We start from the raw sequence: 26,666 nt of genomic DNA on the forward strand, positions 1-26,666 counted from the left end.
CGTGTAACGGATACTCGTGTTGAATAATACGCGCTCCGATCTGCGAGACTTTATATACGCACACGCGCGTTCGCCGTTCCTATTGTGTGTGGTGGTAGAGCTGGCATGCTACATTCCAGTGGTATATATAAGGGCGACTCTTCCGCACCGATCATGCATTGTAACTTCAGGGCGTCGCGGAGTGCAAACTCAGTCTCGCGCGTACCGCTCCGCTCCGCTCCGCTCCGCTCGGCTCGCTCTTGGGGTTGAAAGAAATCCCACGTTGTTTCCTCTTACACTTGCGCGACGCAAAACTCTTTGCGCTTTTCGCTTTCCCCACGCGAGATTTCACTTGCCAACTCTACTAGTGTCTAAGATCGCGTCCTTCGCTCAGAACGCCGGCCAACGCTTCCGCGATAAGATCATTCTCTCTCTCTCTCTCTCTCTCTCTTTTTTGATTTGCTCTACGATCGCTCACGGTGAGAGACATAGAGTCTTACCGTAAAAGTTAAAAGTATCCAGTCTTTAGTATATTTAAAGTCTCCCGACGTAACCTTTACCGTTTTCTTTTCTTTTTTTTTCGGGTTTGCGTGAAAAATTTCGCTGTGCGAGCACCCTATTGAGAGAGTTGCCTGATAATAACGAGCAAGTATCGAACGGTTGATCAAGTGCATCGAACATGGCTATCGCGGAGATCCTTTTGGCAGGAGGATCCTGGGTGACCGTTTCTCTATCTTTCTGCCTATTTTCTCTGTTCTTCGTCCTGCTACTACAACGTATGAAATTTCTGTACGCCTTGAGGAAGGTGCCCTATCCCACCGCAATGCCTGTCATCGGCAACGCTTATCAGCTCAACTGTACGCAAGAAGGTAAGCCCTTTCACGATCGCAATGCATAAACTCCATCAAACGTCTAATAATCGACCATCAATGAACAACCGATCTATACTTTGAATACTCTGTTCAAAATGACGTAAAATTTAAATCTATTAAGTTTACGCAAGTAATAGATACATTAAATTTAATTAATTAATTAATAATAATGTAAATTTACTTAAGAACGGGTATTGTAAAACAAGTTACTGATATAGAAAAAAATAATTCGCGGAACGTTGAAAGGCTAAAAGTACGCTATACAATTAAAGAAATTTATATATATAAAGAAATACACAATTCTTTTTTATGATGCTTGCTAAATATGTGTTAAGGATGCACTTCAGAATTCTCATAGTCCAATTTTTACAGTATAATAATGTCAAGAGAGATATAATATATATATGTTTATTTCTTTTAATGAACACTCTTACTATTAATTATCGTACTTCAATTAGATATATGTGTGTGTACTTACACAAACACATATACATATAAATATGTAATATTTAATCGAATATGCACTCTGTATGAGCGCGCAATTATCTACGTGATAATGAGTGACTTAATGCGAAAAATCGCATTAATATTGCATACTAACACCCTTCTTACATTCAGCTTTAAATTATTGAAAATAAAAAAGAATATAAATGTTCATTCATCTTTGCAACGTTGGTTATAAAAAAATAAAAAGTTAAACTTTATTTTTCATAGAGTGGCTTGCTTTCAGCAAACAAATATTTCGTTTTAGAAAGATAAAATAAACTATTTGATCTAAGCATTAAATATTATAGATTAAATCTATCTTCTCCTACGACACGTAATGCTTTCAAAAAGCGATGGCTCTTCGTCAACGTGAGAAGACGCACTGTTCACATGTAAAGGACTTCTTTGTCACATAAATCAGCATAAAAATATCATAAAAAATATTAAAGTCAAAAGAATTAGGTAAGCAGATTTATTAGTTTCGATAAGTAGCATCAATATTCTATCATATATCATTTCCATTATATATAAGAAAAAATATAAAAAAAAAATAATTTAAGAAAAAAAGGAAGTTTAAGAACGACTTCGTATTTGCTTTAATAACATATTTGAGAAATGGCCTCTCACAGCATAAATCGCCAGTTGAAATTAATCGAATAAGCAAATATTATATAAACACAAGCTGTATTCGTGTTTTTTTCTGGAATGACGAATGCTATATTTGCATATCGAGGGTACACTTGGCATATCCCACGTCACGCGATGTGTCCATTAAAATAAATATAAATTACTATGTTACCTCTTGAGTATCGTTTCAAAATAAAGTCAACTTTCGCTTTCAAACATAAACAAAATTATTATTACAAGCTATGGTTAATAGTTAGTGTATTTTTTCCGCAATCAATTAACTTCGCGATACTCTCTGCGATGTAATACAATCATCGATTTATTACATTAAGAATTCCGAATTTTGAATGATAATTTTACATAGTTTTATAGCTTTAGTAAGTTTAACTTTCGATCGGCAAGGTGATGCGAGTTGGGATTCACGACGAATCGCCTCTTATATCTACATTGCTGAATCCACAAATCCATTCAAAGGTTTAACGACGACTTTGGTGCTTACAAAATTCACACGGGTTATTCTGCAACAACGAGAATGCAATGTAACGAGAAATATTGAGGACAAACACGTGCTGGCCGCTGCCTTGGTCAAATAAGACACCTGCAACTGATCAAGATAATCTGGACGATCATATTCGTCCATTCGTGAGTACTTACAAATTTTGTTTGAATAATTCCACAAAGTATTTTATATCGTATAAAATTATTTAAAAGAAACAAATTTATATTTGCTTTTATATGATCACGCAGAACAACTAAATTACTTAATATTACACGTCAAAAATTATTAAATAAATATTCAATTAGTAAATATTCTTATAAATTAATAAAACAGTTTTTATTTAACGAGATTCATATTTCATATTTGTCAAAAATTGTGTATAGAAACTAATGAAAATGTTTGAATTTAATTCCAACCGCATTTCTTAAATACATCCTTGATAACAAGTTAATTTACGGCTAACCATAAACGGCATTAGTGAAAGAAAAATGCAATGTATATAGGATATGTTGTATGTAAATTAAGTCAGCACTTCACGAGACAGAAAATAAATTTTTATGACAAACAAAACCAGTTCAATGATGATTGTTAATGGCATAACCTCGTCAAAGCACATATATTTATATTATTTATATTCCATCCTTTTATGCATACAAAGAAGATATGTTTTCGCGTACATGAAAACATTAACATTTTACGCATAAGAAATTAAATAATTCACCCTACATGCGGACACATAAATTGTCTTTTCTAGTTTATCCCGATAGTTTCCTAGAGTGTGCACACACAAATAAATATCAATTCTATTATTAAGAAAAGTGATTGCCCAATTTACTTTTCTTCTCTAGTTATTTAACAGTTATTTTGAACAAAGAATATTTTCTCGATAATTGTCTCAAAATATACTCATCACAAATTTTAAAACTTATTACTATATATTTAAAAAAAGAATTTATACTCTTTCAAAGAATATTATAAAATTGTATTGAAGAAAAATCAATAAAGCAAATCAGATTTTTACTTTAACTTATCTAATAACTTATCTAATAAGTTCTTACTGGATCGTTCTTTATATCTTTATTACACATAGTAGCATGGTATAAAACACAAGTTATACCTGTTTTGTAACATATTTATGTTTAATAAATATATGTAAAACAATTTATTAAACTGCTAAATTACTAGATGTCAGAATATATTTTAAATAAATTTCATGTTTACAATAAACTCGTGATATACTTGCAAATATATGATATAAAATATTTAAAGTAAGTAATATTTACTTAATTTTCAAGTAATTGCACACAAAAGTTTAAGTAAATATTACGTGTTTCAAATAAATAATGTGTTTATTTTAACACTCTTATCGAGAAAGTTTCTTCATAAAGATAATCGCTGCTTAAAGGAAAAAAAACTACATAAATAATGAATAATCGCTTTTCTTAGTAGGGGAATATTTTTCTGCTTGTGTAAATATAAAGAAATTCTATGCGAAGTGTACTCTCGATAACTTATCTGTAAAATATATACTTTAAAAAGATTTCCACTCTGTTTGAATCATACGTCATTACATAACGTTTCAATTGAACGTAAAACGAGTAGAGTCACTTCTTTCTCAGATGTGTTCTCCAGACGTTCAAAGGTTAAAAAAAACAAGATTTTATTATACATTTGTTCCGTTAAAACAATCAAACCGATTATTGCGATATAAGATGATATAAGACAATCTCGCGTGACATTCACATAGAGAGACACGCGCGATAGGGGATGAAGAAAGAAAAGAAATGTGATTCACGAGCTATCCCAGTCTACCAATGATAATCTGCGTCTGGCCGTCGCACGCGTAAAGAGATGAAAGCGGAAAAAAAGAAGAGGAGGAAGAGGAAGAAGCGGGTCGAGGTCGCTCGAGTCTGAGTAGCGGCGCGTAATTACACGCAATTTTCGGCGATGTCTCTTTTTATCCCCTCTTTCTCTCTCTCTCTCTCTCGTTTTCGGGAAGAGGGAGGACAAAAAGAGAGAGCATCGCCGGCAGGATTCGTAAAAACAAAAAAGTAAAAGACGAAACACTTGGATCTTACGTGATCAAACTGGCCTATCAAAGGATAATTTTCTGCCAGACTGGGACTAGACCTCGTCCTAGAAAAGAAAATAGAATGTAGACGCTGTGATGCTTTAATTCGTGCGTCTGCTCCAATAGATAAATAAAAGCAATGAAAAAAACATTATGGAACGATTGGCGCAAAACGCGACCCAATTAACACGCGGTGGTAACACTTCCTGCTAAAAGATCATTATCAGACGATTGTTATTGACATACATGCGCAAAGCGCAAAGTGGGATTAGCAATGATGTATATCGATTGACCTTTAGTCTGAAATTGTCCAACTACAAGACCGTTGACCGATAATTCTTTTCGGTCAACTTTATTGTCACTCATTGCGCGCTTTCAAAGAGGAACGAATTGAAAATTGAAGCTTTTGGGAAATAAAAGCTTAAAAACTAACTTGGCAATCGTTAGATAACAATATAAAAAAAAAAAAAAATATTATTACCAATGATTAAACTTATTTACTGTAATTTTATATTGTATAAATGCAGGCGGAAATTACATGACGTTAGAATGGAGCAACTCTTTTAAGAAAAAAATAATAAATAAGAAACTTAAGCGAATAACAATTAATCATTCAAAGAGTAAACATGAATTTGATATTTATTTATTTTTTGATCCTACATGTGATCTAATTTTTTGACTTATCCCAGACAGCACGCATTGACGAAACGTTAAAAAATCTCTTAAAGACGTCTTTTAAACACGCGTGCTGCATCCAAGATACGATACACATGAGGAATAAGCACAATGTTATTTCATTATATTATATCATAATTATTTTTTGTTTAATTTCGCGACGGCGATGCGACAGAGTGGGGTGGGAAGAGAGCCGAAAGGCAACGTATCTGATACTACTGAAATAGGCCGTCAAGTTTTCCATCGTCTGAAGGACGCTCGATGTCTCGTACGTCAAGGTCTTCGACAGAATCTTCCGCTCTTTTTAGAGTGACGCCTTTCTTTTTTGTCTGTCTTTTTCTCTATATATTTCTCTCCCACTCTCTTTCTACCCTTCTTGCCTTTTACATTCATCGTCCACGCGCGGTACATTTTCAACCGGTCAACGTCCGGTCAGCTTTGCGACCGTCAACTCGCTGCACGTGCAGTGAGATTTCTCTCTTCCCCGCCGCTGCGCTCTTGATTTTCCCCATCTCACTCTCACTCTCTCTCTCTCTCTCTCTCACCCCTCCCTCTCAGCGTCTTAAAAAAATAGATTTTGACTCACTAAAATAGAGTTCTGCAAAATATCTATTAAACGTTTCATTATTTATTTTATAAATAAACTGTTTAACATACAATAATTGGAATAAGATAAAATTGTGATGTATGCAACACAAATTAAAAAAGAGTCAACAACAGTCTCCAATAATATTTCTTACGTGATTTTATATACGTTTTCTAGTTCTTTACTTAATAATCACAGCGAATAATCTTTAAACAATAACGATCAAAGGTCTCATACGTCACATCTAAGAGTAATTTTATTAAGATTATAGTATCTTCTTCTTTACATTTAAAGTTTTCGCAACATTAAAAAGCTCTCTATCTTAATTAAAAAAAAAAAAATTGTATAAATGTTTGAAAACAATGATTTTTAAAATTTTTCTTTCTTTTTTATTATTGTAGCTTTTATATTAATAAAAATACATGTATCTGTTTGTTACCGCTATATTCATTTATGTATGGCGTTTCGATTGAGAAAACTTTCAATTGAAAAACTATTATAACATGCTCATTTTTATGAAAGCTATAAGCAATCAAAAATGAGTTAAGTATACTATAGCTGAAATATTGTTTCAAAACTAGTGTATTGTTTTAGAATTAAGTAGTTGTGATTTTTTTTTAACTAGCATGCCTATGTTTGTATTGTTATTTCTTCTTTTTGTTATCATTCCTTCCATTACTTAATGTTCCTTTTAGGATCGTGTTACGTACACATGTCATTGATATTTTTACGCAATTTCTTTGAGCAATTATTTTTTTTAAATCCACTTCTGGAAGTGTTAATATTCTTATACATCATTTATATTATTTTTTATTACTCATCGTTTTATTTATATTATTAGTTTTGTATCTCACACTCTTTTTTTATCAATCATCTCATTCTGGTTTCATTTCTCGTTCTGATAAAACTTGTTCTACATTGATATTTTTTTCCCCTTGAATCTTCATCTTTTTTCTTGTTTTTTTTTCCATCCGTGTCATATTATATTTAAATTAATTTAATATTTTTACATCATCACATTTCTTCTCTCTTTCACGAAGGTCGAGGTTCGCATCAGTAAAAAGGATCTAGAGCTGCGATAATAGCGCGATTATTGGTCAGACACGAAGATGTAAGTCTATTTCTGCACGACGTCGTGGGTCAGTGACCGCGAATGATTAAAGATGATCTTCGCGGAAAACGTCATAAATGCAATAACAAACGACACGTGTAGACTTGATGAAAATCAAATATCTATTCAATGTAAAATGTCACATAAAAAGAATTGGAAATTTTTCGAAACGTTCCAATCAGTAAATGTTTTCTTGAAAATATATGTATTAAATTAAAAGAGAACTAAAAAATATTTATTTTACGATGCAAGAAGGAAATTAAAGAAGGAAATTAAAGTTTTTTTTTTTAGTATTTTTACTATTTTTATATTTTGACATTAATTTGTTTACTACTCCCCTTAAAAAGAAGCACTAATAAGTATTTCACTAAATTAATTACTATATCAATATTGTGTGTGTGTGTGTGTGTGTGTAAAATACAAAAGTTAGAAATAATCTCAAAGCTTAGGTAAGCCATACTGAGTACATATGTACCTAATACGATCTAAATGATACTGTAGTTAAGTCGGTAATCTCGCACAGTAGAAAAAGAATGCTCATTAAAGTTTTATGATTTATACGTTACTAGAAGTTCCCTTATCAAATTATATCAGTAATTTTTTCATATTTCTGTAGTTTTTTTTTTTGTAAGAGGTACAAAGTTCTATCGTAGCGGTAGCTATAATGTACGTAAGTCGGCGAAAGTATCGGCAATCTGTGTAAATTATATACAGCAATTTATTAAATAAATGTAAGATCCAATAAAAAATTTTACTACGTCTAAATTTTTCGATTTCCACTTTCAATGATAATTCAAAATAATATATTAGGATATAATTTGACATATTTGTTTGAAATTCGTTGATTAATTTGTCTATTTCAGAGTTCTTCCAAAAATTGGTGAAATGGGCATACAAGTTTGGCGACATTTATCTGGTCTGGGTTGGTCTTCGACCCTTTATTTTTCTCTACAGAATAGAGGCCGTGCAGCCTTTACTTAGCAGTAGCACGCATATCGACAAAAGCTTGGAGTATGCGTATCTAAAACCTTGGTTGGGTACCGGTTTGTTGACCAGTAGTGGTAAGTGATTTATCTTTTATAACAATGCTATTCACGGTCGCAATGCTAATAAAGATTAATAATTGTCATGCATCTTAATAGAAAAAGTGACTGGACAAAATATTCTCGAGAGATTTTGAATTATGGCAGATTCGAATTATGCTGCATAAATTTTGCGATTTGTATGAGATAAACAACTAATATATGATACATACTGCGCAGCGAATAAATGGCTTTATACATTGTGTTTCATTCACGAACGTCCGCTGCGTATTTCAATTTCTATTCAATCCATGTATAAATTTGCATCAAAATAAATATTGTAATCAAGTAGATCCAAGATTCGATAAAAATATTAAATCATATAAAAGAGAGGTTTATATTATAGAATTAGATTTTGCAATCTAAAGAAAGTTTGTCACTATAGAATATTACTAGTTATGAGGCTACTACCACATAATTCTTAGACAGATTGTCAAATCTTCGAAGAACTCTTTAAATATAATATATAAAATTCGAGAAAATAAAGACTGATATCATAATATCAGAAATTTTTTAACTATAAAAACGTAATATGTCAATAATGCTCGTTATTTGTTATAAAACAAAAATGTAGTAAAGTGGCCAAATACAAACAAATATGAATGGACGTACTTTTAAAATAATGAATTTATTCTCTTTACAAAAATTCTACATGAACATTTTCAATCGTACTTGGTGTTCGTCAGCTTAAAAATGTACAACTAATGCAAGACAATTACAAATTTGACTTAAAAAATATAAAAACAATGTAAAATTGAATTCTGAAAGATATTCGGCTAGAAGACCATTTATAAATTGACAATTTTCTTCTTATTGACTTATTCTTATTTATCTAATTTATTAATGTTATTTAGTTGAAACGTTCTTGTACAATTTTCAAGAGATATTATACAATAATATTAAGAAGAATAAATCCATTATTATAAAAGTACATAATATTTGCTTATATTTGGCCATTTCTTTTATTTTTTTTGTTTTATAAAAAAGTGATTCTCAAGATGAACCAAGATAAATTAAAGATTTCTATACGCTTTTTTAGATTAATGATAGTGGCTATTTAAATATTAAAATTTTACGCATGAGTATGAGGTGGACGATCTTAATCGATCTTAATCGATCTGTTGATATCAAATTACAAATTAATTTTTGAAACACTTTATAACTGTTCAGGCAGTTTGCAAAGGTTCGCATAAACCAAGCGTACTAGAAATTCTAAGTATATTATTTTATAATGATTATTAATAATAAGACAGAGAGATTGGCAGAGAGAAACTGGCGCTCAATTGTTTCCAAGTTACTAAGAAAAAATATTTTTTTTATTAAAGAAACCTTGTTTCTCTTATTCTAAAAATAAATCTTTAAAAATTTAATTAAAAATAAATTTTAAGTTTAAATTTAAAAGAAATAACAAGAGTGATTTTGGACCTCGCGCGTAATCAATCGTTATATAGAGCAAAATATCTATCCAAAGAAAAGAAAATTTTGTGCCAAGTTTCATTTCAAAAGACCCCGACAATTTTGAGATATGGCAACAAATTTGATTTTTTTATTAATATTTTTTTCTCCGCTAAATCTAATTTAATCTTTACAAAAAAATTCATGATTATAAAGGATATCTATGTACATCCAAGTTTTAATTTTTTGGTCGTTTTTTTACTGAAAAATCTGTTTTTAAAAAATCTAGAATTTTTTAAATCGCATTTTTTTTTATCTAAAATATTGGCCATTTTTAAAAAAATTTAGTGGATAAGTCATATGACATATTATATTCTCTTTCCGATTTTTTTAGTTTGGTGAAACGTATCGACAAAAAAATAAAAAGCGATTTTTAAAATTATTTTTCAGTCATAAGTCCGATTGACATATATTAAATTGTTTTTAAATAAAATTACCTCCGATTACACATCTGCAAACAGTAGTATAAAATTATAAAGTTCACATCATTTAAACTATGAGATTTCAATTTTTTTCAGTCAGAAAAATTAATTTTCTTTATTTAATAAATGTATTGAAAAATAGTAAAAATAAATAAAACTAATTTGAAACTAAATACAAAAGCCAAATTAAACGTAGTAAGCTTAAGGTCATAAAAAAATTCGAAGAGTAAATGTTTCACCAAATATACTATACTATAATTAAATTGCATATTGTTAATGCAGAATTTTGAAGCTCGAATCTCGTTTAATTACAAAGTTGCGTGATTAAGGCTGTGCACAGAATAATTCGACAAAAATTCAAGCTTCTTCATCAATCATCAGTTAGAAAACAAATTACTATGTAGTGCTGATTCTTATTGCAAAATAGCCTGCTTTTTCATTAATACTTTTCGTAAGCGTTTAAATTCAGAGGTGGGCATTTATGAAAAAGTTATGAAGCAAATGGTTTTAAAAAGAAACGTTGCCAATTCTTAGGAATAGAAGTAAAAATAAAACGATAGAGTCGACAAAAATTGCCTTTTCAGAAACTATCTTCAACTGAGTTAATGGATTTTCCAAAAATGACAGAGAATGACCTAAAAGTTTTATTTACAGGCTCTTATCAGTTATCACAAGAAGCAGTTTCTTATTCGACAGAGATTATAGACGATAACGGAATCATAAATGCTAATTTTTTAAAAGAAAAGCATAGTTAAATTCGAAGTCAGATCGCGACACATTAATCGGAAAACCTATAAGCGTTATGTAGAATACGCGCTAAATAATATCGGAAAAGCTGGTATCTTACGTTACACGTGCGAATATGCTAATGGACTAAAAACAGTTGGCTGTTGTTCACATATTGCAGCAATTATATATTACTTGACGCATGCAAGATATTTGTCTCGTTCACATATTGCAGCAATTACATATAACTTGACGCATGTGAGATATTTGTCTCGTATTGTAAGACCAGCGGAAGCGTTAACCAAATTTTTTTAATGTTGAAAAAGTTAATCCTGTGATAAACGACGACAATGATAAAAACTGACACATTTCTATTTATATAATAACAATGAAAGAAATACACTATGTGCCATGAATTTTTGCTTTTATTTCTTTATTTGCATAAGTATACTTTTAGGAAGTGAATTAATAGAAACTTATCAATATAAAGCGAATTTAGTTTTTCATCTACAAAGGTCTAACAACTTTGTAGACAGAAAACCTTAACTCTCTTGCCGTTATGTTGGTACAAGCTAAGTTTATCATATGTATTATGTGCTTGATAAAGTTAAAAATTGATATATATTTGCAGAAAATAAAAAAATTGCTAAAATCAGTTAAATTAATTTTTCCGACTAAAAAAAACTTGAAATTTCATAGTTTAAATTACATAAACTCTATAATTTTATACTACTGTTTGCAGTTGTGTAATCGAAGATAATTGTATTTAATAACAACTTAATATATGTTAATCGGATGCATTAAAGATAAAAAAAAATAATTTAAAAAATCGGTTTTTTTTCAACGTTCCACCAAATTAAAAAATCTGAAAAAGTATTGAATATAATATGTCATATCCACTAAATTTTTTTTTAAATCGTCAATATTTTAGATCAAGAGATAATGCGATTTAAAAAATTTTAAATTTTTTAAAAACAGAATCTTTAGCAAAGAACGACAAAAAAATTGGAGTTTATGTATATGAATATCCTTTATAATCATTAATTTTTTTTTTGTAAAAATTAATTTAGATTTAGCAAAAAAATATGAATAAAAAATTACATTTCTTGCAAAATTTCGAAATTATGAGGGTCTTATGAAATAAAACTTGGCACAAAATTTTCTTTTATATGGGTGGATATTTTGCCCCATATAACGATTAATTACGCGCGAACCCAAAATTACTCTTCTTATTCCGATATATCCTTTAAATTAAAGTTTGTCAGAATCTAAATTAACCCGTGAAATTTGAAGTCTCATAAGATTAAAAAAATATCGCATTTTTATATTTTATCTATTTTACATCTAAAACTGGAAGTGCAATTTGTTGCATTTAGAAATTATCTGCACGCACTCAATGAATGCTTTCGAACAACAACACATGGGGGATGCGTTCCACTTATAACGAATGATAATGTAAACTTTACATAAGTCTTATCATGAAATTTCTATATTGAAATGTTGCATCAATCATTTTTATTTGAATCAAACTAAGATTTGCTCGTAAAAGTGCACATTTATAGATAGTTCAAGTTCTATTTTATAATCGGATTTAAATGGTTATCGATAAGGATCAAGCGAGCTCTTTCAGCTTCGCTATTTAATGCCTTTTGAAAATATTTAAATATTTAAAAGTCTTTTGTATAAAAATTGCAATCTTTTAACCTTAACTCATTACAATGTGTATTGGCTATCTTTTTCTCATTTAAATTACAGTGAACCTTCGTGTTCCGTTGATCTATGCTCGTCACAGAATGTAAAACTGTTTTTCTATGTTGACACTAGCTGAAGAAAAAATAGCTTCATAGCTGTTATAAAATTCTTTTATCAAAAAAAAAGAGAATATTATCAATCGCTATCTCTCTTTGGATGTACACGCAAAAATCGAGTACGTCAGTGTAATTTTATGAAGAGGATTTTACGTAATATCACGTATACAATGTTTCAAAAATCCACACATATTTATTATTTGATTAGTTTGTTATTAATCTCGGTATTGGAACGCTCATCTTCTTTGAAAGTTTTTATTTTTATTCCGCAAATGCAAGCATGTCGTAATACGTATCGTAAACGCGATAAATAAAAATAAAATTTCAAAACGTCCCATCGGATCTCTCGTTTATCGCGTCCGCATTCGCTATATGTTCCATACTATAAATATTCTTGACTCGTTGCCCCAGAAATAATATCTTTGTCTTGACTCTCTTTTGCGCATCATTGCAAATTGTCAATTTTTCATATTCAATTTTAAACGCCAATGTAAAATATTAAATATTATTCAAATTACATCCCTTAGAGAAATTTTTTAATACTGGCACCCTCTCAAAAAGGGTTTCTAGTAACAAGAATAAAAATATTCTTGACGTATTTGATCTTATTGCACTTTTATTATACAGTATAAACATTGAGTAATATTAAAATGTAGTTTATAATTCTTATTCTACTATATTGAATTAAAACCCATTAAAACCCATAGCTAGACCACCAATAAAAAAAAATAAAAAAAAAAATTAATATTGCACCCATAAAAAAGTATGTATCATAAAATAAAATTGCTATTTCGATATTAACGCGTGGACAAAGTATAGCACATTTATGAACGTTATTGTCTTTTTCAGGTGAGAAATGGCACTTTCGCAGGAAGTTACTGACACCGACCTTTCACAGCGGTCTCCTCGAAGTATACTTCAAGACTGCAAAAGAAGAGATAGGCGTTCTAATGTCCTGCCTTGAGAAAGAAATAGGAAAATGTTTTGATGTAGTTCCTTACGCGAAACGCGCCGCCCTCGACATAATATGCGGTGAGCTCAAACTTCTCGTACCAAAGGTACAAAAAATGTAACGACTCCACAAAAAAGATGCTGCCTTCACAAGACGAGGACATTTGAGAATAACGCTAACAATAATTTGTAGCTTTTAACTCGATGATTCTATTAAAATAATTTCGGGACTGTACTAATTACACGAAGGGGCGATCCTTTTCTAATAAATCGCGGCGTTGAGCACTTTATTAATATATTCCATAATTATATTGCACATTTCTTGAAAGAAAGTGTACGTATGTATCAACGACTTTTCAGGTATGACACACTGTGAACAGGGTATATCAAAAAATTCTGTCAAAATATATAAGTTTGTCTCGAAATTCCGAAAATTTAATCGTCAGTAAATGAGCACCTTTCGTCATTCTTAATACTTTCAACGTCGAAATTAGCGTGATTCGCGAGCAACAACGTGATTCGAGTCTTTTCTTTCAGTTCAGTCCGACAATAACGATGCTTCTGTCCGAGTTCGTATCTTTAAGACGACGTAGTAAGACTGTCGTTTTCTCATTTTTTTCCGTTCCGATATGAATATGGCGCATTTTTATCGCGTGAACGATGTTTAAAAAAAGAAGATACGAGATAAATATTAACGCAAATAAATGGGGTCGACACAAATGATGCACCAAATGATTTTTACAGCGGCCTTCAATTGTTCCGATTAAAATACTTTTTATCGCATGAATGATGTTTAAAAAAAGATGCAAGATAAATATTAATGCAAATAAATAGAATCGACACAAATAATGTAACAAATGATTTTTATAGCGGCCTTCAACTGCCCCAATTAAAATAAATACTTAAACACTTTAGGACTTATTCGTGAGATCAATGACAGACGTAATTTTGTTCCATGTGGATTGTAAATGTATACACTTTCGCGCACGTTTTGATCATTTTTTTTAAATCTTCTTACGTTTTTGTTACGATGTACTGTTTTTGTACGATCTACTAGTTAATTATCGTAAATGATTAAGAAGAGAAGAAAATGGTATAACTGATATATAGGGCGTCGATTATATGAGCACCCGTATTATCTGTTATTAAATGATGAATTGCTAATAATTACTTACAAAATCATTTGTTTAGTAGCCTGCCGTTATATGGTGGCACTAATATGTCAATTCTACAATAGCTAATTAATAGATTGTTACAAGGCATATTTACTTTTTTGAGCATTTCAAAACTTTTTCAAGAAACATTTTAACATTTAATTACATGCGCTTCCTCATAGTTTTCAAACTTGAGTGTTATCACACGAATGTACATATGTCAATATTGTCAATACACTCGAGTTTTTTTGTTATTTAACTTTTTATTCAGCTATACACATGTCGAATTGTGCAAAGTTATTCAATAGTATAACATTTGTTATACATGAGACATGATCATAGAATCGTTCTGGTAATACAGGATAGGATGGATAGTATCGAGATTTTCATATCAAAATAATTCTTCAATAAATCAATTGTTACTCTATAGGGGTGCATTCAAAATCATTAGAGATATCATTTTATTCTCGTTGTTTAATGTTAGAACTAAGATAAAATACTCTGCCCATAATACCACCTTTTTCTCTATCGCTGAAGCAATGATGCTATATTTATAAAGCTTGTGTAATTACTTATTCTTACGCTATATGTTAATTACTATACTATTGAATTACTAAAAAATTTATCAATAATATTGCATACTTCATATTAGAATGTTATTCCATAAATTATACAATTTTTCATTTAAATTTAATTTTAATAGTTAATTTAATTTTACGAATTTTATTGCAGATACTGCGATGGGTTACAAGCTTAATGCACAAAAGAATTTCAAAAACGATTACGTTAAGGCTGTAGACAAGTAAGTTCTCGATTCTATATATATGTGTGTGTGTGTGTGTGTGTGTGTGTGTGTGTGTGTTTTTATACACACATACATATGTACGCCAAAATTTATTTAAAAAAAGCCCTATTACTAATTTTCAGGCTAGCATCAATCGTACAAATGCGCTTCACAAATGTATGGATATCATCTGATTCAATCTTCAAGTTGACCAAGACGGGACAAGAGCACGACCACTTAATTAAAATTATACAGAAATTTGTTGACAAGGTAATAATTTTTTATAAGAGTTGGCCAATCTAACACTAGAGTAGCTCGAAGCAAATCGAATCATATTTTTCATAAGTACAAAAATAATAAAAGATTAATTTTATTATTAAGTTTTACTAAATAAATTCTTAATCTTTACATCTTTGGGTTTAAATTTTGTATAATAAAATAATATATAAACATTGTATTATATATACTTATTGTACAATGATAAAATTAAGAAAAGCAAATTGATTCGCCCCAACATTGAAAGCAAAGCGGATCACTAGTTCCAAAAAAATAAAATAAAATCTAAGAGAAATAAAAATAAATGAATAAGCGCTCTTTGCGCTTGTATCATTGACTGTCAGCACTGAATTAATTTTTGTCAAATCGGTCTAGATCAAGATAAAATAAAAAATCTTTTTTTGGACCTCCCTCTCCCCCCTTTAGAAAGGTGTATGCATTTCCTAAGATAAAGAGAACACCCCGTTCAAATTATTTCTTCGCTCAACACGTCGTTTTATTCCTTTGCTTTTTATTTGCACAAAATAATTTTTATTAGCTTTCCGGATACCAATAGTCGCGTCAACGATAGTTTCTCGATCTGTATAGACTCACTCTCTGGTAAAACATTAAACGTTTCGTACGACAAAATTTAATAACATTTTGGAAAAATTTAATCATTATCACGATCGTTTAATCTGCAGGTAATCGCAGAAAGAAAAGTAGAATGGAAAGCAAAAAGCGATAATAACTTCAACGATTCGAGGAAGAAGAGACGGGCCTTGCTGGATTTGCTGTTGGAAATGTCGCATAATGGCACAGTTCTTTCGGATGAAGACATTAGAGAAGAAGTAAATACATTTATGTATGCTGGACACGATACGATGGCCACCAGCATATCTTGGACACTTTATGCACTAGGACGACATCCTCAATATCAGGTATATTTTTTCATAGGTTTACATTTTCACTATACACCTGTAAAATATACTACGTTTCCAAACTTCTTTATTGTCTGAACTGTCTAAACTTTAAATCGATCAAACTTTCACCGATTGTTGAAATTCGAACAATTCAAATTGTTCTTAATATTCTAATTAAAACTGCTTATTTTTTACTTGGAATTATTTAAATAAATTAAATATATTATATATTCAAATTTTTAACCTCTATCATTTAATATTAATTTAACTTGAGCATTTCCATGTTTTCTTTTTAGGAAAAAATTCTGGACGAATACAACGACGTGCTAGGCACGGACGAGATAACATTCGAAAATATACAAAAATTAACATGGTTAGAAGCATGTATCAAGGAGCAATGGAGAATGTATCCAGTAGCTCCGCTTATTGCGAGGCAAATTTATAAACCAATTGAAATAAGTAAGTATCTTGCATATCTTCAATTTATATTATTCCACAGTCCGAAAAGAACATTAAAAATGTAAAAAAAGCACCAAGTATATTTTGTAATATTTTTTATGTAAAATTTTAATATCAAGTAGTAGTGCACTGTTTCATCGAATTGTCAGATAATTAACTTATAATACGATAAATAAAAACGCGTAACGCATGCAAATTTTTATTTGTATATCTTTATCCATTTTTAGTGGGCAATCAAATTCCAGCGGGTTCCACGGTTCTCATCAACTCCTACTTGCTACACCGCGACGAACGTTACTTCTCCGAGCCGCACGTGTATCGTCCAGAGCGATTCTTGTCCGACGGCCCTAAGCTACCTCCTTACGCTTTCATCCCCTTCAGCGCCGGCTCGCGCAATTGCATTGGCTGGAAATTTGCCACGTTAGTAATCAAAGTAGCCATCTTATCCCTGTTAAAAGCCTATCACGTGGAGGCTCTCGACAAAGAGGACCAATTGCGTTTCATATCCGAATTAGTGTTAGTAAACGCAAACGGACTACGCCTCAAAATCACCCCACGTGAGAATAATAAAATGTAATATTTCCCTATCTATTTAATTTCCTTCGAATCGATGTCAAGATAAATTTATTTTCTTTTTACACCTTCTGAAAATTTCTTTTTGCAATCCACAACTGAGACCTTTAATAATAAATGATAACGTAAAGAAATAATGTAAGGCAAACTGGAAAGATATTCACCCATTTGATGGCAATGTAATTGGCTGTTTTCTTCTTTTGTATAATGTTCTAATTTCTCAAAAATAAAATAAACTGTTCAATTTCAATTAAAATTAATATTTTACTCTTTTATAAAATAAAAGAATAAAATTAGATCTAATTTTATTCTCATATTATTTTGCCTTACATTACTTCTTTACATTTTCATTCGTTATCAAAGATTTCAGTTGTCTTTAAATTCTTCTATTGCATTTCGAGGATTCCAAAAAAGTATTTTTCAATTTATCTTGACGTCGATCTATGCGGATTTAAAAAAACTTAGGTTTAAATTAATATTAATTATACTAGTTATAAATATTAGTTATAATTTTATAAGTTGATTATAAGTACATAAATTAAGAATACTACTATAAGTATATTAATTAAGAATATACAGTAAATGATCTACAGGAAATAATCCTCCAGGTCGTTTCTGTTTCATCTGCAACAATCATGCACGAAGATCCCAGCAAATTGTGCCTGCCATACTGTACAAATACAGTATGTCTGGCCAAAGTAAAATAGTTGTCACTCGTTCATGACAGAAATACATACAACATGGCAACGTCCATCAATTTTTTTATAAATTCACATTTATCAATTTCAAAAAGTTATCAAATCAACCAATAAAAGCGAAGCAGCTTCGCTTTTAAAGATCGCCGCGTACATTCAGCATCACGGATGACTGTTACATTTCAGATTAAAGATATCGACTCAGAGTATATACTGTAGGCGCATTCCACTTAATGCTCGCCACGATCGCGAGCATTATTTGTTCTTGTATAATATTTGACAAAAAACAAGAATGAGATAATTCCACGAGTGTTGCGAGCGTTAAGTGGAACGCACCCTGAAAGTACTTATACTGTATCTGCGGTCTTCAATAGGACTACCAGAGAGAAAACTGAACAATAATTATACCCGCGTTTTAAATGTTTCCGTCCACCAGCCTTTTTACGTGCACAAAACCCAGAGTATCGTTGTGGACAGAATAGTTGTAACGCAATTTGGAACGTAACCTTGCTCGTCGAGCAGTGAACGTAATTACTTGAATTCACAGGTAAGAACCAATTATGTTCAATCGCTCGGTAAAAAGGCTATATTCCGAAATCCATTGAAAAAAAGTGTTGCAACTATTATGTCCACCACTGTACACTAAATTACACATAGGCAATGTCCACAAATCTCGTAAGTATAATGTCCATGATTTTTTTTTATCTTTTTCATGCTATGTTCAAAAATGGGATGAGTTAGATAATTAAAAACGAATATTCAATTTATCTGTTCTTATTCCACTAGCGAGCAGACAATCTCGAGGCGAGCTAGTAACGATCTTACCGTTGAAAAAATATTCGTCTGTAATCTGTTCTATTTTTACGCGTTACGTAACCTATTAATTCGGGAAGAGGAAGGTTTCTTTCAAACGATTTCTATTGCACCGAGGGAACATGACAAAAGGCGCTTATTTATGCACACATGTGTATGATTTACAGATAATAATTATACATGTATAATAATATTATAAGATTTGTAAATATAAATGTTTTAAAAAAAATTGATTTCTTTTATTATAACAAGTTCTATACTTGTATACTATTGTACAATTGTACACTATGTATACTGCGCTTGTTGAGTTTTACATCGTTACAATATTTTACATTGTTATGCACAAAATATGCATTTTCCTAATTCTTAATTCTTCAATCACTTGATACTCTCTCCCTTATAATGTATCAAGAAACTTAATCTAAATTTCTAAATTTTTTTTCTACATTGCTTAAAATGACGTAATTTTATTACCTTATCTTCTAAAATGTCTCAAGATTCATCAATTTCCTCTTTTACAATCTCTCCTGAAAAATTACAATCTATTCCTCGCGTTAATAATAAAAATAAAATGAGAAGAAAATATGGAAAAATAACACTAAGTTATTGATTCTACAAACTTCAACTAGAGCAAACCACAAAGAATAAAAAAATGGGGTGTGTAAAGTTGGCACCCCTATGGTATAAAATCGTAGTTTTAACTTCACCCAACACTAATATCGAATAGTTCTGAAAAGCTAATTTGATGTCTTTTAACGAATACTAGAATTCTCGATATAAAAAAAAACTTATGATTAAGAGAAAAAAAATTTTTTTGTTAAATGTATGTCAAATTCAAATAGTTCCAACAGGACTTCCAGAACTCATAAACAATTTTTTCACATTTTAAAGTTACAGTAGAGTCTCCTTACTTTTGGCCCTCATAATCTTTGCATTTATTCACATGTACTTTCACAAACACTAATATCATACCTTTTACAGAATACCCTCACTACAGCACGAGTCTACCAATCACTATGTACTTTGCTCGCGCAAATACACGATGATTGGTGGATTCGTGCGGTGGTGAGAATATTCTATAACTTTGGCTTTCCGCTCTTATCGCTCTATCGGCCAAAATTAAAGAGACTACTGTACAAAGTTGACGTCATGAAAAATTCTTTAAGAGTTCTGGAAGTTCTGTTGAGTGTTCTGCACAGCCACCGTACAATTTTATCAAAAATCTTAATGAGAAAATTATGTACAACTGATATTTTTAAAGTTTTGATTAATTTTTTTATATCACTTTTGAGAATTTAGTTCCAATTTTTTTTACTTTTTCTGGCAAAACTATTTTTGAAATGTATCGAGAACTCTAGAATTCATCAAAAGGAATCGTACATGCTACTCAGAATTATTCGGATTTGAATAACATTTTTTATTTTTATTATTTTTTTGTGTTGGAATTCTTGATTGTGAAGGATAAGCAAGAAAAAACGACAAGCAAGAAGGATAAAGCTGATAAAGCTTTACTTGTGTCAGTGAAGAATTCAGATTCGGAAGATTGGTACATCGATTCAGGAGCGACTACACATCTTTCAAACAAGAAGGACTGGTTTGAAAATTTTAATTCAAATACTTCTCATAATATTGCTGTTGCTAGTGGACATAAGTTAAAGGCTTATGGTACAGGAGATGTACTGGTTTCTACAAGAAATGGTCCGAAGAGAATTTCTGAAGTAGTCTATGTACCAGATTTAAAAACCAATCTGCTTTCTGTAAGTAAAATGATTAAAAATAATTACATTGTTATTTTTAATTCCGAAGGTTGTCAAGTTTATGATACTGAAGACTGTTCAATCGAAGGTGAAGTAGTTGTAACAGCTTCAATTCATAATGGTTTATATAAATTGGATACAGAAGAATTGGATACAGAAGTCGGAAATCTGGCGAAGCATCTGGATGGTGAAGATATCTGGCATAGAAGACTTGGACATCTCAATCGTATAAGTATGAATTTATTGAAACAAGGTTTAGCAACAGGAGTTAGTTTCGCTGATGAAAAAGGTGAGCAATGTATTGCATGCTTACAAGGTAAACAAACAAGGAAGTCATTCAAAAGAATTCAATCAAGTAGAGCTAGAAATTTACTTGAGATTATTCATTCTGATTTGTGTGGCCCTATGCCTGATTATTCTTGGAGTGGAAAAAGGTACATTCTTACTTTTATAGATGATTTCTCAAGAAAGGTTCATGCTTATTTTCTTGCTTCGAAAAATGAAGTATATTCAATATTCAAGGAATATCAAGTCATGGTGGAGAATGAAACAGGTCATACAATAAAGGTTCTTCGCACTGATAATGGATGAGAATATCTTAGTCAGGAATTTAAGGCTTATCTGAAATCAAAGGGCATCAGACATCAATTTACAATTCCTTATACTCCGGAACAGAATGGAGTGGCGGAAAGATTTAATAGGACAATCGTAGAAAAAGCACGTTGTATGATGCATGTTGCTAATTGTGATCACAAGATGTGGGCAGAAGCAGTTAATACTGCTGTCTATTTAAAAAATCGTTCTCCACATAAAATAATTAAAGGAGCAACTCCTCAAGAGATATGGACAGGTAAAAAAATAGATCTCAGTCATTTAAAAGTCTTTGGTTGTCTAGCATATGTACATGTTCCAAAGAATCTAAGAAATAAATGGGATGCAAAAAGAAAACCCTATATATTTGTTGGTTATTGTGAAGATTCCAAAGGCTACCGATTATTTGATATAGAAGATAAAGGAAAGATTATCAGAGCAAGAGATGTTGTTTTCTTGGAAAATAAATTTTCAATAGAAGAAAGAAGTGAAGCAGATAATTTAAATTCTTATATTCATTTGAGTAATGAAGATAAAGAAGTTCTTTCTTCTGAAGAAGACATACAACAAAATGATATTAGATCAGAAAGAAGATCTGAAGAAGATGAAGAAGAATTTCAAAGTTTAACAGATCAAGAACAACAAGATGCTGAAGAAGACAATAGAGAAACAGAGAATAGACATCAAGATCATAAAGATCAAGATCAAGAGGATCAAGATAATTAAATAAATCAAGAATTCCAACATTTTGTCTCTTAATCAAAAAAGTTCTTTTATATCAAGAACTCTAGTACCCGTTAAAAGACATCAAACTAGCTATTCAGAAAAACTTTTTTCCCGTAACGTTCATCAAAATACGCGCTAACCGATTAATATACTAGTAACAAGTTTTATTTTACGTATTGAAGTATATTTGCATACCAATAAATTGTTGGATAGAAATACTTCCCAGAATTAGATATTGATATTAATCTAGTGGAACGCATCCATTTTGAATAAATCTATATGGATCTCTATCAATATCTGGAGCAATGAACCTCTATCAATACATTCAACAGAGATTCATTACTAGATTAAAATATAATTTGTCACTTACCGACACACGATGAGCAGCAGCAGCAGAGGAGTTTTCAACGTCAACCTGTAAAACACAAATAAATAAAATACACATTACAGTAATGCCCGCGGTAATTAATATTGCTGCTTGAATTGAGCAAGCTATAAGCATTACAATTGCAATAAGCTCTTCATTTTATCACTAATTAACATTTTCAGATTCATATACTGACAGACAATATGTAATATTAAAGCTAGAGCGCAGAATGTAATTATTTCAGGTCAGATGTGTGAAAGGAAACATTTTTCTAACTGTAAAAGTGAGATATTGGACGGACGAGGGTAGGAAGGTGAGGGCATGAATCTGAAACTGTTAACTAGTGATAAAATAAAAATGTAAAAGTTATTCATGTCTCTCCGTTCTTTACATAATTTCTTTAAGTGACCACTGTACCTACAATACAGTTTAGTTCAAATAACATTATTCTTATTTAATTTATCTCTATTAGTTTACGAGATGAGAGGGAGTGGCCACTTATACAAGGTACACATATCAATAAATAAAATAATGCGCATACTTACCGAATTACTCCATGGAGGCGGTCTTTCGCCGACAATGTCTCTTTCTGTCGTTCTCAAATTGTACATTAATGACGATAGTTCACGGGCACTTGCGCTGCTGCACTCACGACGCCGTCGGGGAAGTTAAGATCACGGTAGACGACGAATCTCGAGCACCAAAAGATCGCACGACGTAACATAACCTCCCAACTGAAAAGCCGCGGCCGTTGCTAACACATAACACGCAACACGCGCGTCACCGGACGACTATTATGTTCGCGTTCTCACACACTGATAAACGTATAAATTGAGACCGAAAACAAACAGGCAAATTGAAAAATGCGATCGACCGACAGGTTGACGCTCAAGCAACGAGCTTCGGTCGAACGGTCCGATAGTTTATTCGGCATTCGCGATAATGCGCGGATAATATATTACGATATTACACACGAGCTCCAGCACAATGTGATCACGGCCGATCAGGAGCAACGAAGATTGTGAGGCAAGCGACAAGCTCGTAACGCTTCACGAATGAGATACGATATGTCTACGATCCTGGCACTCACGCTGTTACTACTCGACACACCCGACGTTGTATACGTACAGAACTTCAACACGAGGAACACGAAAGAAGCACCAGGATACACGGGACGTCCGTCGGTTACCGGTACAGGCGGGTAAAGGACAAAGCAACATGGCGGTGAGTGGCAGGTGACAGCGACTCGACGACCGTCGACCGTCGTCGGTGTTGCGTAGCTCTGCGCAGTCACTACGCCATCTACGAACGTTGCCGAGGGGCGGCGGAAGCGAACGAGTGCCGGCTCGGCCGCATGAGGCGCTCGGTCAACTCCGCCGCCGCTCGGCAACGTTCGTAGATGGCGTAGTGACTGCGCAGTGCTACGCAACACCGACGACGGTCGTCGAGTCGCTGCCACTCACCGCCATGTTGCTTTGTCCTTTACCCGCCTGTACCGCTGACCGACGGACGTCCCGCGTATCCTGGTGCTTCTTTCGTGTTCCTCGTGTTGAAGTTCTGTGCGGATACAACGTCGGGTGTGTCGAGTGTAGTAGCAGCGTGAGAACGCGAACATAATAGTCGTCCGGTGACGCGCGTGTTGCATGTTAAGTGTTAGCAACGGCTGCGACTTTTCGGTTGGGAGGTTATGTTACGTCGCGCGATCTTCTGGTGCTCGAGATTCGTCGTGTACCGTGATCTTAACTTCGCCGACGGCGTCGTGAGTTCAGCAGCGCAAGTGCCCGTGAACTATCGTCATTAATGTGCGATTTAAGAGCGACAGAAAGAGACATCGTTGGCGAAAGACTGCCTCCGTGGAGTAATTCGGTAAATATGCGTATTATTTTATTTATTGATATGTGTATCTTGTATAAGTGGCCACTCTCTCTCTCATCTCGTAAACTAATAGAGATAAATTAAATAAGAATAATGTCATATCATTTGAACTAAACTCTATTGTAGACACAGTGGTCACTTAAAGAAATTATGTAAAGAATGGAAAGACATGGATAACTTTTACGTTTTTATTTTATCACTAGTTAACAGTTTCCTATTTGTATACTGACTGAAAATACGTAATATTAAAGGTAGAGTCCAGAATTTAATTATTTCAGGTCAGGTCGCAAAGGCGAACATTATTCTTACTATGACAAATGAGATATTAAACATGCGAGGGTAGGAAAGTGAGAACGAATCTGTGACTGTCAACTAGTGATGAAATGAAAAACTTGTTGCAATTGTAATGTCTATAGCTTGCTTAATTCGTAATCATGGACCTTAAGGGTCTTAGCGAAATTTGTTTTTTCTGCAATCTTGATAAAATGACATGTAATATTAATTAGGATGATTACGCTTAGAATATCATTTATTAAAGTAAAACTAAATTGCATGATGCTTCTTAGAATACATATCACAGTTGTTATCACAAAACAAATCCTGTGTATTAAAACAGATATTAAAATCTTATAAAATCTTACATTATAAAACTGTATAATGCTTTGTGTATAAATTTTTATATAAAATATTTACTGTAATAAACTTGTAAACGTACAATTATCCTAATTAATATTACATATTATTTTTAAAAGTTTTAGGGAAAGTGAATCTTGCTAAGAGTCAAAGCGGGGATTCTCATTCAAGATAAAATACATAAGAAATTTCAACGTATAAAGGCAAACTAGCAAGTAACTGCACGAAATACACTTATACGCTTTTAAATCGATCTCGACTAGTCAGAAAAATTTTAAAAAATGCACACGGCTATGTAAATTATTTAAACAACATAAATTATTACAGAAACAAGCAAGCAAGCAACCTTAATATTATTGTTAATAAATTTCCATCGCCAACCGAGGCCCTTGTTTTTGCAACAATTTGTTATATTGCTTAAACAATTTTCGTAACCGTGCACATTGTCTTTAATTTTTCTAACTAATCGGGATCGATTTAGTAAAAGCCTATAATAATGTCCTTAAAAAAATTGCAGCTCCGATTGAGGCTTCCTTCCCTTGTTTCTGCAATAATTTGTTATGTTTAAACAATTTACGTAGCTGTACGCATTTTTTTTTTTTTTAATTTTTTTGACTACTCGAGAAATAACGTTTATTGCATTATATCGTTAAAATTAATCTACACTTTTATATATATTGCCAATAAATATAGATATCATTAGTAAAGTTGACCGATGAGATCGTCGGTAAAAATTTCTTGTATCATATAGCATTATGATATCAGAAACATGAAATTATATAACTGCAGTCATAATCTTCTCTTTTATGCACAAGATATTTTTATACACTTATTTGTGCTCGACAGTATGAATAAGTCAAAAGGATCTTTGGCATATGTTTAGTCTAAGTCTCTCTTTGATGGAAAAATTTTGTTAAAAAATTAACTGAAATTTCATTAAAAATCTTTTAAAATTATTTCAAGTTTTAGAATACTTTTCGACAAAATTTCAACGAAATTTCAGTATAATTTTTACATAATTTTAACATGGTTTTAACGACATTAATTTAATTGAACTTAAAATATATTTGTACTCTTACAAATATTTTCATCGAAATAGATTAAAATTTGATAATAATATTCGATGTTAACAATCGATAAACAAAGTTTTAGTATTAAAATTTAATATTTTTTTATTTTTTTTCTTGAGCTTAATTTTGAAGATTTGCTTTTAAGAAATCTTTTGATGGAATAAAATCCTCTCGTTAAAAAAAAAAAAAATACTTTTCTTAAAAACTTCTTCGTGGAATCGTCGAAAATGTCGTATACTAGCGTCAATCTGCGTTTATAATAACGTCAGGATGTTACGTATCACATATGCGGTAAAATCCGAATGATTAACGTTTCTTTTAGAAGAAATGTTATGAACAAATTAATTTCAAAGAACGTTTACATTTGAAATTAATTTTTTTATCACATATTTTTAAGAGGGATTGATTTTTTAAATTTTGCAGGTAACTTCCATTACTACTCAGAATGTGGAAAGTTTGAAGAATGAATCCCTCCGAGATGGAAAGATATGAGCAAATTAATTTCGATGGAAGCCCATCTTTGAAATTAATTTTTCATAAAAATTATGAGAAAAATCTTTCAGATTTTTATCGGAGCGAATTTCACGAATTTGTCGCGACGGATGCATTTCACAGCTGATTTAAGCTGATTTGATTCTAGT

At 31.7% G+C, this 26,666-nt stretch overlaps 1 protein-coding gene across 1 annotated transcript; it reads left to right on the forward strand.

Moving 5' to 3' along the window:
- LOC105198656 (cytochrome P450 4c3) lies at positions 1-18,300 on the forward strand. The gene is made up of 8 exons (XM_011165448.3): positions 1-848; positions 7,770-7,967; positions 13,249-13,431; positions 15,237-15,306; positions 15,432-15,558; positions 16,248-16,484; positions 16,763-16,925; positions 17,153-18,300. The coding sequence occupies exons 1-8, from the start codon at positions 659-661 to the stop codon at positions 17,500-17,502; spliced, it is 1,518 nt and encodes a 505-aa protein (XP_011163750.1). The 5' UTR covers positions 1-658; the 3' UTR covers positions 17,503-18,300.
- Positions 18,301-26,666: the final 8,366 nt, after the last annotated feature.

Source organism: Solenopsis invicta, chromosome 1 (genome assembly GCF_016802725.1).
Source record: "Solenopsis invicta isolate M01_SB chromosome 1, UNIL_Sinv_3.0, whole genome shotgun sequence".
NCBI classification, from domain to species: domain Eukaryota; kingdom Metazoa; phylum Arthropoda; class Insecta; order Hymenoptera; family Formicidae; genus Solenopsis; species Solenopsis invicta.